At 35.9% G+C, this 13463-nt stretch overlaps 1 protein-coding gene across 1 annotated transcript; it reads right to left on the bottom strand.

Annotated features, from left to right (window-relative positions):
* Window positions 1-9840: 9840 nt before the first annotated feature.
* Window positions 9841-10279, bottom strand: LOC139007142 (small ribosomal subunit protein uS11-like). The gene is given in 3 exon segments (XM_070410252.1): window positions 9841-10193; window positions 10196-10219; window positions 10222-10279. Coding segments are annotated over 3 exon segments (429 nt in total). The 5' UTR covers window positions 10274-10279.
* Window positions 10280-13463: the final 3184 nt, after the last annotated feature.

Below are 13463 nucleotides of genomic sequence, written 5' to 3'. Positions count from 1 at the left end.
AAATTCTTCTACATTCAAAAGTTCTTTATTAAACAGAAATAGGGTCTGAGAGAACCAAACCCAAAATTGTTTTACCTAACTAATAATTTTACATTCCAGAGTAGATACTATAGCAGAATGGCCTCACTGGTTATGATCATTGAAAATTATTTTGATTACACTACATGTGTCTATATTATTTTGATGGAGATTATACATTCCTGATTTCCCAGTCATTCTATTTCTTTTATTATCTCATGCTTTCATTGTATCAGTGAACAGGCAGACAGAAGAGGACATAAAAATACATAAATATGAAGTTTAACAAATTATGTTAAAGCAAACATCCATATAACAACCTCTTGGGTTAAAATATTGTCAGAATTCCGGATTTCACCCACAGTCCTTGAGAAATCTGAACACTGTCCCCACCTGATGGAGATAATCATAGTATGCCTTTTTGGTAATTACTTCCTTTAACCATCTAAATATGCATTCTTATACAATGTAGCTTGGTTTTGCCTTTTTAAAACTTTATAAAATAGAACTGTATGGTACATAATCTTTGTGCATCTGTCTTCCTTTCCCCAACACTTACTGATGTGTTTTACACCTTTTTCTGTTGGGTTGATTATATATTTATATATATCCTCTGGATGCTTTACTGATTCTGCACATAGATTCATTGACTAGTATATGTATCACAAATATTTCTGTTTGCTCTTTCATTTGTGCTGTTTACTTTATGATATATTTTTGATAAACAGTTTTTTATTGTATATCAATGTTTTTATCATACACCAAAATAAATCCTTGTTAATGTAATAAGGCAATAAAGTTAAATAAAATGTATACAGATTGTGAAAGAACCACAGTTAAGTACATTGAGTCTCAAATATTTCAAAAACTGAAAAACCTTTCTATGCTAATTGACTTTGTAACACTAAAAATGTATTGTATAATTAGCATTAAGCAGAAATGAATTCAAATTAATTGTATTTTACAGGACTAGACTGCTTCCATGAAGTTCCTAGCACCAGGGGACTTGTCAAAAACTATTTAATAGCCAACATGACATGAGATCTTCTATCAATTCAGAAGAGATATAGAGAATACCAATTTGTTAAAAGTAAAATTTGTATTTCAAAATAGCTTTATTTTTTATCAGTACATCAGAACAATTCAGCTTAGTGAAGCCTGAAAATAATATGATCTCTGTCAAAATTATGAATTTTATTGCTTGAAGTTTTCAAAGTACTTTACATAAATTATTTCAATGATTATCATAACTCTGTTTTCTCTATTGTAATTGTAACCTAATCTCACCAGGTTATTTTACTTAAAAAATTAAAATTTAGAGAAACTATTATGAATTTCTCTGCTCATAATTTAAAATTATTTTCAGCTGCTAAAATGAAAATAATATCATTTCTATAAAATTATTCTGGTATATACATATTCTTTATATATGTAACATATATATATAATCTTGTCTAATAGGCTTGATCCAATTACCAGCCAATTCAAATTTAGAAAGAAAAAACACACAAACACTAAAAATACACTTCTAAAAATAACTGTGTTTTTACTCAACTAAGAGTACCTGAGTAACAACCATTGAATAATTGCCACTTGCACACACTGTACATCCAAAAGTCTGAGCAAAGCTTTATATTAATAAAACTGTTTTGTACTTATCTAATAAAATGAGGAATCATATTTATTGAGCAGTTTATATGTCAAATGTTATCCTACACATTTTAGGAGCATTAACTTATTTCTTCCTAAGAATAATAAAATTCATTAATCCATGTTAGCAGTCTGCTGGTATGTGGTTAAATGAAAAAATGCATAATGGATAATTTTTCATGGTGTTATCATCATTATATAGTGACTAGAAGCCTGGTGCACAAATTTGTGCACCAGTGGGATCCCTTGGCCTGGCCTGGGGGGTTAAGGCTGAAACCAGCTCTTCAACATCCCCTGAGGGGTCCTGGATTGCGAGAGGGTGCAGGCCAGGACAAGGGACCTCACTGGTGCACAATTGAGGCCAGGGAGGGACACGGGAGGTTGGCCAGCAGGGAGAGACCGCAGGAGGGCTCCAGGGCATGTCCAGCCCATCTCGCTCAGTCCTGATTGGCTGGACCCCAGCAGCAAGCTAACCTATCAGTTGGAGCTTCTGCCTCTGGTGGTCAGTGCACATCATAGCGAGCAGTTGAGTGGCCTTAACATATCATTAGCATATTATGCTTTGGTTGAACAGACGACTGGACACTTAACATATTAGGCTTTTATTATATAGGTTTATTATGTGCCCTTATCATTAAAATATTAGTATTTTATTTACTTCTTACTCCAAGACTGACAGTATAGTGAAGGAAGTGTTAATAATTTGAATATATCCTATACTGAGAAGAAAGATGTTTGCAAATAAAAAGTACTTCTCATGTAATGCTACTGAATTTATTTCTAAAGACATTCAGCAAACTAAATCAAGATTTAAGTTAGAGATTAACTACTGATTATTTTTATTTTGTTGTTTTTTTTTTTTGTGAACTACTCTCACACAAAGCCATACTCTTGAGACAGGTGCTGGTATAAAAAAGGAAAGAGGTTTATTCAAATTGCCAGCAATTCAAGAAGATGGGGAGTCATGTCCTCAGAAAAACTGATCTTAAAATCTCTGTGCAGGTGCAGGCTTTTATAAGGATAGAGAAGTAAAACAACAAAAAAAATCAGGGGAGAGACTGTGGATTTGCAGGCAATGTCCTTGCTGCTCCCAATATGGATTCTCATGGTCAGTGTCCTTGAGTTGGCCATCTGGTTGAATTCCCATGTCTGGGTGTTTGGCATTAGTCAGGGCCTTGAAAGTCATGCTGCTCTTTAGGTTCACTCACACAGGAATGAAAACTGCTGATTCTAGCAAGATACACTTAGAAAAGAAACTTTCAACATGTAAACTCTATCTTCAAGAGAAGAATATTTATATAAGTACTAGAGGCCTGGTGCACAAATTTGTGCACCAGTGGGGTCCTTCAGCCTGACCTGTGGGATTGGGCTTAAACCGGCTCTCCAACATCCCCTGAGGGTCCCAGATTGCAAGAGGGTGTAGGCCAGACCAAGGGACCCCACTGGTGCACGATTGGGGCTGGCAAGGGATGCGAGAGGTTGGCCAGCCAGGGAGAGACTGTAGGAGGGCTCCAGGGCATGTCTGGCCCATCTCATTCAATCCTGATCAGCCAGACCCCAGCAGCAAGCTAACCTACCAGTTGGAACATCTGCCCACTGGTAGTCAGTGTACATCATTGTGAGTGGTTGAGTTGCCTTAGTATATCATTAGCATATTATGCTTTGATTGGTTGAATGGCAGACCAAACGACCTGACACCTAGCATATTAGGCTTTTATTATATAGGATAGTGTATTCATTCCCTGTTACACTAATTATGTAAATAGTCTAACAATTGGCAAAGCTCTAGAACTTTTAAAGATGTAGGTATGGGAGATTAGAATATGCCATCTTAAAATATGCCATTTTAGCATAAGGATTATTTTGAACTGAAGATGATTAAGAAGCAGTTGACACCAAAGAGAGCTCTCTGCCCTCTCCTCATTTACCCTTTATTTACCTAAAGACAAGACACTTAACATCCCAGAGGTTACTGAGAAGAATCTATGTAACTATACTAAAACACTCTTATCTACCATTAGTTCTCCCCCTACCCCATATTTATCTTTCCAGTTTTCCACTTCTGAAAACCTAAATCCCAAAGCATTCTGTGAACAATAAACATGAAGTCCTTCAACAAATAAAATGTTTAGCTGTATTTAAACCAAATTTTTCCAAAATTATTTGGGATGGCAGGTGTCTAAGGAATTTATTTTTCACTGGAATATTTGAGATATGTGGACATTTTTAAAAATCCTTTTAGCATTAATAGAAATTCCCTGCTTCAGTGTCATATAATTAACAAATAAGCACATGCATTGAACTTTGGAACTAATCACATATTATTATGAATTTTTAAGTATATAGGACCCAGAGGGCATATATTCAGTGCTTAGCCACAGATTCCAACAGATTACTTACTATTGGCCACCATATAAACAATAGTAGGAAAATATAGTCAAATACTAAAGTTATTTACTTATTTATTCTATGAAATAAAGTAAAATTTTAAATATAAGATGTTGACAAAGAAAATCTAAAATCAGTAACAGTAAAAAAAAAAAAGAAAAGAAAGAAAGAATCCCAAAACCTTGCTAAATATTTTGAAAATCAACCAGCATTCACTATGAGTTTTACTTCTTTGTCAAAGGGAACAATAACACATTACAGTGATATTTCAGGCTGCTTGGATTTTGCATAATGTATGGCATAGTGGAATTCATTAGTGTGCATTCTTTGCCAATGAATGGGACAGTTTCCCATTGTGCAGTTGTGTATAGGAAGCCTGAACAACTGGAAATAAAGAATGAAGAAAAAAATGGAATGGATTTGTATAAAACATTTATCAAAATGATACCATGAAAATTATGTTTCAACTTTTAAAATATCTATGAGTTGAATTTTCTTTTCAGCCAATATAGGACATGTATGATACAGTAATCCTGATCATCAACTCAAAATTATTTTACGGTATCTTTTTTTTTTAATATATTTTATTTATTTTTTACAGAGAGGATGAGAGAGGGATAGAGAGTTAGAAACATCGATGAGAGAGAAACATCGACCAGCTGCCTCCTGCACACCTCCCACTGAGGATGTGCCCGCACAACCAAGGTACATGCCCTTGACCGGAATCGAACCTGGGACCTTTCAGTCTGCAGGCCGACGCTCTATCCACTGAGCCAAACCGGTTTGGCTCAAGGTATCTTTAATACCAGTGAACAGAGAATTCATTTTTAATGACATAAAATTAAGAATAATTTCTGTCAAAATATTTTTCAAGTATGAACAATGAATTAAGACTCTAAATTTAACTCTACAAATATGAAAACTTGATATTTAAAAAGTAAAAAGTCTAATGTTAAGGTGTGATTAGTTTCCTAATATGTACATTTCATTATGATAGGTCATAAAAGCAGAGAACTGACATTTGGGTCACATAGGTGTTTTAGTCAAATAAGTTTGATGCTCACCTTAAACAGATTTCCCATTAGGTTTGGAATAGTGCTTAATGTTATATATTGCTAATGTAACTCTGTTCCTATATTGCCATTTGTACATACGAATTCAAGGTTATGGATTCTTATGTAGTCCCAAGAGAAAAATTTCTCTACAATATTCCTCCCACAAGGAGTACTTATTTTCCCATTAATATTAACAACCATTACCATGTAATAAAAACAAGCACTCATTCAATTCTTTTCCTAAAATATGGTGTAATATAAATGTTGATACTTTTAAATGATATATCTGTTAGTTTTTTTCATTCTACTTTGAATATGAATGGTTTTTACCAAACCACTAGTTGATTCTACATAGCATTGTGAAAAATACAAATCTTAAATTCAGTGACATAAAAATGCTTTTAAAAATATTTTTGACTTAGTTCATACTGCATTTTAAAATTTTTCTCCTCAAAGCAAGATCTTTACCCTTCTTTCTTTTGTATTTACTGGCATATGGTAATGTTTGTTTCCTCTTCAGAAAATATACTTTATTACTATAAATTGAATTTGTGGTATAAAGTTTTCACAACTCATAAATTCAATCATTCCTAAAAGATAGTAAATATTACTCAACTAATTACTAAAGTAATTTTTAAATGATTGATTTTATAAATTCTAACTCAATGTGATTCAAATTCAAACTCTATCATCATTTGTGAAACAATGAAGTTTGATTGCTATAGGCTGAATATACTAGTAAGTGCATAAAGTTTACAACAAATGAATCTTAAGGCAGGTCAACTATGGAACAGCAGAAATTTAATTCTTTTCTTATTTTGGAAGATAAAAAGTTACTTTTAAGTATAACTGCAATTACTCATAGTCATAAGTAGGTATGAAATAGTAACAGGGTCTCATTAAATTAAAAATTCACTGCTAAAGAGTCTTAGAAAATGCAAGGACTTTGAAAAGGAAGTTAATGAAAGACACAAAGTACAATAAAAATAAAGTTATGAACATGACAATGATATTCAACCATTTTTATCTCATGGAACACATAAATTAAAATTCTGTGGCACTCCAAAAATATGTTATATTTTTGCCAATCTGACAAAAAATAATAGTTATAATTTTCATTGATGTACAAAAAAAAAAAAAAAATGAGACACAAAAATTACCTAGCCTTTTTGTTCCCAAGTGACTTTTTAAAAAAGTCAGGTGCCTATACTTGTATATAAGATTTCTGGTACCAAAAATTAACCAACCAGACACAACCTTATGTGTTATGACCAATAATATGCAACCCTATTATCTGACCTATCTATTTATGGTTTAAGGCAGAGCATTTACACCTGAGGCTATTGTTGTGTTGGCTGTTGTCATATTTTTATTTGACAATCTAAGGCAGTGTTTCTCAACCTGTGGGTCGCGACCCCTTTGGGGGTTGAACGACCCTTTCACAGGGTCACCTAAATACATCCTGCATATCAGATATTTACATTATGATTCATAACAGTAGCAAAATTACAGTTATAAAGTAGCAACAAAAATAATTTTATAGTTGGGGGTCACCACAACATGAGGAACTGCATTAGGAAGGTTGAGAACCACTGAAAGGGAAAAGAGGTCAGAGCCCCTAACTAAATAGTCAGATATTGCATGTTTTTAAAATTCTTGTGGCACATCAGTGTGCCTGCCTTGACACACCAGTTGAAAATCGCTGCCCTAAGGGCATGCACACTTTAGAATTGGAAAGAACAAAGAAATGATTCAATCTTAGTCTACGTGACAAAGAAGTGATGTTCAAATTCAGATCTTGCAATTCCAAGTCCTTTCCCATTTTAAGTAATTACTCCATCCTGCCATATTGAGATGAGTTTGAAATCAGTATTTTAATTCCATCTACTAGAGTAGAGCATTTGTATTGAAAGTATACTTAGAAGAAAATATAGCAGAATCAGCCTGCACATCAGAATTTTATGATACTTTCTGCTAATTTCAACCACCTCATTCAACTTTTAGAACATTTTAAACATCCATGCTGACAATGTTGTCCAAAATATTTTCGAGTATTTATCTATCCATTATCAGTTAAATAAATGATCCTTATGTACAAGCCTCCATTTCTCTATGTCACTGCCATAAACAAGTTCCCTCAATCAATTAAAGTTTGACATCCAGGTCATAGTCTTCCTCTCTACTCTGTATCCTGCCATCATTTTGAACATTTATTCAACAATTGAGCTTTGGAATTCCATCTCCTCCTCAACCCTAGTCATCTTCTAAGTCCCATTTCAGCCACACACTTGCGTGTGCATATCATAGACATTATTACTTCTTAGAAATTAAAAAAAAACACACAACTTTTAAAATAAATGTAGACTTCCAATTCTCTGATTAAGAAAAACAAACAAACAACAACAACAACAAAACCCCTGCATTCCTAGATTGCTCATTCAATTGCTTTCAGTATCAGGAGCAAGATCTGTTAACATGTGAGTGCCCTCCAGGGTCTTCCCTTCCCAATCCGCATCTCTCATCCGTAAGATAATTTTAATTTGCCTGCCTGAGATTGATGAAGGTTTGAAGACTTGGTTAGAATGCTGATTAGAACTAACTTTATTTTAAACCTTTGTTCCCTATTGTGGTAGATGATGTGACTGTTCTCAGTTATTTAGTTCTCATTCCCTGTAAAAATAGTATAAAATGCTCCCTATTACCATGTGATTTATAATGTTTTGTTATGAGAGGAGTATTCTTCCCACCCCACTGTCAGATTTAGCTATGTGTCTCGCTCAGGCTAATGTAATGTGAATACAGATTCTGAGCAGAAGGCTTAACTATCTTTACATGTTTCCATCAGTGTTCTTGCTCTTTAATTTTGCCAAAAGAACAACGTGCTCCAGTTTGAGGTTGCTCCTCAGCTTGAATCCTAGAATGAAAAGATAAATGGAGCAGAGCTATAAAGGTAGCAAGAAATAAATCATTATTGCAGTAAGTGAGGCAGGTAATGCATAAAGTTCACAGAGAAACTGCAGTGCTAATCAGACGGTCAGAGAGAATTAGGCTGTTTTGGCATATGAGATGTCCCTAAGCAGAGTGAGGGGAACCAAACACTGAGGAGAAAATAAAGCATTAAAAGTATTTTAAAAATGTAGTGCTGTGAGTTTTATAGGATGATTTACAAGGCAGGTGAATGAATTGGAATTTTTAACATTTATTTTGGTTGCTGAATGGTGTTCTTGAAATGTGAAACCATGCACAGTTTAAATAATGTGCCCCAGGCTTCTATTGAGAGTACATAAAAACAGAAAACATTTACTGAGTGTCCATCATTTTAAAATTAGGAATTAATGTAATTCTTGCATAATTTACTGTACTAGTAATGTAGTACCAATAGAAAAATGAGGTTTAGTGAAGACTTGCCCAAAGAAACATTCGAATAAGCAGCACTTCTTCAATTTGAACCCAGCCTTGTTTTCTTAATTCTCTTCCATCTTAAATAGTTCCTCCCATGTAAAGCACCAGATCCTCCACCTTTCCTCCCATTATCTGAAGTTGGCTTCCATGACCGAGTAGTTAATTTCCTCATTTCCCTTCAGTCTCTCTGGGTCCTCATTCTTGTTCTTTTATGAAGGTTTCTCTTGCTTTGAATGACCTTTAAATGTTGACATATTTAAGAGCTCTAGCTTATGCAAGCTTTCTCAATCTAGACATTCTACTATGTAGTAACACTGTACTCATGCTGTATCTCTAGTCCAGTCCTACACCTGTGGCTTATCCCTCCAGAATCAGCACATTACATGAAAACAAACATTCAACCTAGTTCCCCAACCAAAAATCTAAAAAAAGCATACATTATTTTTATATATAATCATTTTAAAACATTTCACCATTTATCTGACTTTACTGGTTCAACCACTTTAATATCTCTTGCATCCAATTCCACGGCAATCACAATTGTCAGAAACGATTGCTGGTTACTTTTCTGCTTCTATATGTTCTCCTCTATAGTCTATTCTTTACAATAAAAGCAGAGCAATTATTGTTTTATTAATAGATTGTTATGGTTTTTTCATGTTATACTTCATTGAGATAAAACTGACAAAACGTTGTATAAATTTAAAGTGTACGATGTGTTGACTTGGCACACATATCTTTCCGTATGATTTCTACAGCACCATTAGCTAACACATATAGCATGTCATATAGTATCATGACATTTTTGTCCTGAGAACTTTTAAAATCTAGTCTCCTAGAAACTTGGAAAGGTGTAATACAGTATTGTTGACTATAATCACTGTGTTGTGCATTAGATATCCTCCTAGATTTATTTATCTGTAGTTGCAAGTTTGTACCATTGACATCTCTCCAATTCCTCTACCCTCAACCCCTGGTCACACCATTCTACTCTTTGTTTTAGCAAGTTCAGTGTTGTTTAGATGCCCATATAAATGATATCATACAGCTTTTATCGCACTTTGTCTGACCTAATGTCTAATGTCCTCACATTCCATCCATGTGGTTGCTTATTGGGTCTTTCAAAATCTGGGCCCTGAAAACATCCCTGCCTCCTTTCTCTACATCCTTCTGAAAGGAGAGCCTTGAGTAACCCTGTGTATCTTCCAGTTTCTCAAATGTGCTCTCCCCACTCTCTGAGCTTTTTCACTTACAGCTGTTCCCTCTTTTTTTTTCAGACACGAAGGCAAAATTTATTAACAGAAAACAATAATTTGAGGAGTCCTGTTCACAGACGACGACCACAGTGACCTCTCTTCCTGCGGGTGCTGTCGGAGAGGATAGGAGTGACATCCTCAATCCGTCCAACCGAGCAGACAAGGGCTCTTAGAGATGACTGGGCCCCAGGGGTCTTGGTCCTATTTCCTCCTGTGGCCCGGAGTTTGAAGTAAAGAGCAGTGATGCCCAGCTCCTTGCACCTCTGGGCCACATCCTGGGTAGCCAACATGGAAGCATATGGAGAGAACTCATCCTGGTCAGCCTTCATCTTCATCCCACCAGTCACACGGCAGATGGTTTCCTTGCCAGAAAGATCAGTGACATGGACAAAAGTGTCATTGAAGGATGCAACGATGTGGCAGACCCAAATCCATTTTCTCCTTCAGCCATCCGAGACTGATGACCTGTTCTTCCTTCTTTTCCTTCCCCTTGCGAGGTGCCATTTCTGCGCATCTCATCCAGACTCTGCCACTGGACTGTTCCCTCTTTTTGTAACACCCTTTTCTCACTTTACTCTTTTGACCTTCCTAAATCCCATTGCCTCGAATTCGGAAGTGTCACTTCCCAAGGAAGTCTTGATGACCTACCTCTAGACGAGCTTAGCCTCCCACCTATGTATTACGATATTACTCTGTGGTTTCACTATTATAACTTTCATTATATTTTATTTCTAGTCAATAAATATTTAATGAATTAATGCTATGTTTAATTAAATAATATTTAAATGAATAATTTCATACCCATAAACTTATGTATATAAGGTCAAGGACATAGAGATTATAATAGAAAAGCAAGATAAAATTGAAAGTGCTCTTTTATGATTATTTCTACTAAAAAGTCTACAGCACTGATATCAGCAAATGGATGAAAATAATTATTAATTTAAAGGCATTAAGAGCTCTAAATCTGGATTTTAGAGATCACTGATAGAAAAGTTTGATATTTTAGTACATAGCAATATATTTGCCTAGCAACAGCAACATAGATGTCATTTTTTAAGTATAAAAAAACTGGAAACATCACCAAGATGGTGAAGGAAATTAGGAAAGTGGTATAAGGCAGGTGCCACCCAAAAGAACATGTTTGCAGAATTGTGCAATATTCACACGGTAATTCCAGGCTGCTTGGGATAAATCAGTGTTAGACAAAGAAGTTAATTTCTCATAATTAGGTGGGTTTAAATATTTTACCCACCTAATTTTGAATCTTTGGCCCTACTAATATCCCTATTTTTTGTGTATGTAGCATAGTGAAAATTCTAAATGGAGTTACATTGAGGAACCATCCTCTGTGAGTAATTTTCCTTAATTAACCCATTCTGGTTCTTGGATAAGAACATTAGAATATATTATCAAATTTTATATTAAAATAGGCAGATATATTACTAGAGATAAGATCATCTTCCCCTTTAGGGAGCTATTAAACATACTAGTAAACCCCAGCTTTTAAAAATTTTATATCAGTACTAGTGGCCTGGTGCACGGATTCGTCCACATTGGAAGGGAAATAATTAGAAGAAATATTTTAATATTGCTACTTTCTCTTTCTCCCTCAGTGCACCTCCACTGCTGCCCGCTGCCATCACCACATCACTGACACCTGCCATGTTCTGCGCCACCCGCTGGTGGTCAGCACACATCATAGTGAGCGGTGGAACTCCTGGTCTCTCAAACTCCCGGTCCAACCACTGCCTGAAGGGGCAATTTGCATATTAGGCTTTTATAATATCCTATATAATAAAGAGGTAATATGCAAATTGACCCTCACACTCTCACAAAGATGGCTGCTACAACCAGACCAGCAGGGAGGTTAGTGAACAAGCAGGCTGTGTGGGGTGACCAGGCTGGCAGGGGGGGTAGTTGGGAGCGATTAGGCTGGCAGGGGGGGAAATGAGGGGTGACCAGCCTGGCAGAGAGGGGCAGTTAGGGGCGACCAGGCCAGCAGGGGGGCAGTTAGGGTCTATCAGGCCAGCATGCAGAGTCAGTTAGGTGCAACCAGGCAGGCAGGTGAACGATTAGGAGCCAGTGGTCCAGGACTGGGATCGGGCCTAAACCGGCAGTCGGACATCCCCCAAGGGGTACCAGTTTGGAGAGGGTGCAGTCTGGGCTGAGGGGACCCCCCCGTCCCAGGGCATGAATTTTGTGCACCAGCCTCCAGTGGGATTTTTAAATACTGTCACCTACTAGTACAAGACAATCACTTTATTGAATTGAGCTTTCAGGATCTACAAAAAGAGATTTGGAACAGTATTATTAGGGCTTGCAATAAACAACTAAATGAGGAAAAATGCACATCTACCTTTAGATAGGGTGTTAACTCTGCAATTGGGTTAATTTTATGTGTTTCTTAAAATTAATTCTTCTATACAGTAAACTGAAATAAACCAAAGAATAAGGGTTTAATACTAATTTTCCCTAAGATTCTAACACTGTTACTTAAGATTTTTATGTTTTAATGTCTAAATATGTAAAATAAGATTTTAAATGAGATGAATAGCTATCATTTTAATTATTCCATGAAATACTTCATTAATAGTGTGATTTGCTCATCTACTCTCCCTAATTTAATGTGTATCCCATTTTATGAACACTATACTATATTATCTTTAAAGTTCCCTCCAGGTATAAAGTAATCAATGATTCTTCTCCTTAATAATAAATGGTAAATCTATAATAATAAAAATGTAATATGCTAATTAGACTGGACAGCTGAACAACCTTCTGGACGTCATTCCAGATGTCCTCCCGGACAAAGCTGTGGTGGCGGCAGGGGCCAAGGCAGAGATGATTAGGAGTGATCAGGCAGGCAGGTGAGCAGTTAGGGGCAATCAGGCAGGCAGGCAGAGTGGTTAGGGGTGATCAGGCAGGCAGGCAGGTGAGCGGTTAGGAGTCAGCAGTGCCAGATTGCAAGAGGATGTCTGACTGCCAGTTTAGGCCCGATCTCATAGGAATCCCTGCAGGATGGGGCTTAAACTGCCAACAGTCGGACATCCCCCAAGGGATCCCAGATTTCAAGAGGGTGACTGTCGTGCACCAGGCCTCCAGTATTAATATAAATGCAAGTAATACACATACAACTCCTACTTAGGAGATATCAAAATGTTCTAAAATAAGAACTTGCAGCATTACTGAGATAGAGATACCTGAATCTACAGAAAATAAGCAAAAAAACAAAGAGAAAAAAGACCACTATACAGGGATAAAAAAGAGAACCAGATTAAAGGGAAAGAAAAGAAAATGCAAGCAAAACAAATTAAGTTCAAAATAAGTAAATTCATCACAATTTAATTTGAAATATTCTGTTGCAAACACCCCCTCCCAATAGACTCCAGTCTATTCCAGAAGTATCTCTGTAGTCTTGATTGTTGAATTCATAAAAAAAAACATTGGTTGGAGATAATGAGAATAAAGGTGAGGATGATGATAGTAACAATAAGAATTTAAAGGAAAAGGGACAGAATAAAGAGAAAATGGGAGCCTTTGAATTTTCCAAAAATTAATGCCTTGTCTGCTATATGCAGATTAGTAAAGCCCATGCTTTTAACACAAATGGGAGAAAACACCAACTTCAATTTTATGTAAGTCAAGCCCCTCAGGAGTGGAGTTTCAGGTAGAGATTGTGTGGAAATGAAAA

This window comes from Myotis yumanensis, unplaced genomic scaffold (assembly GCF_028538775.1).
Source record: "Myotis yumanensis isolate MYYU_CA2020_CCGP unplaced genomic scaffold, mMyoYum1.0.hap1 SCAF_1, whole genome shotgun sequence".
NCBI lineage: Eukaryota > Metazoa > Chordata > Mammalia > Chiroptera > Vespertilionidae > Myotis > Myotis yumanensis.
Note: the sequence above shows the minus strand (reverse complement) of the source record. Positions and strands in the feature narration are given on the sequence as shown.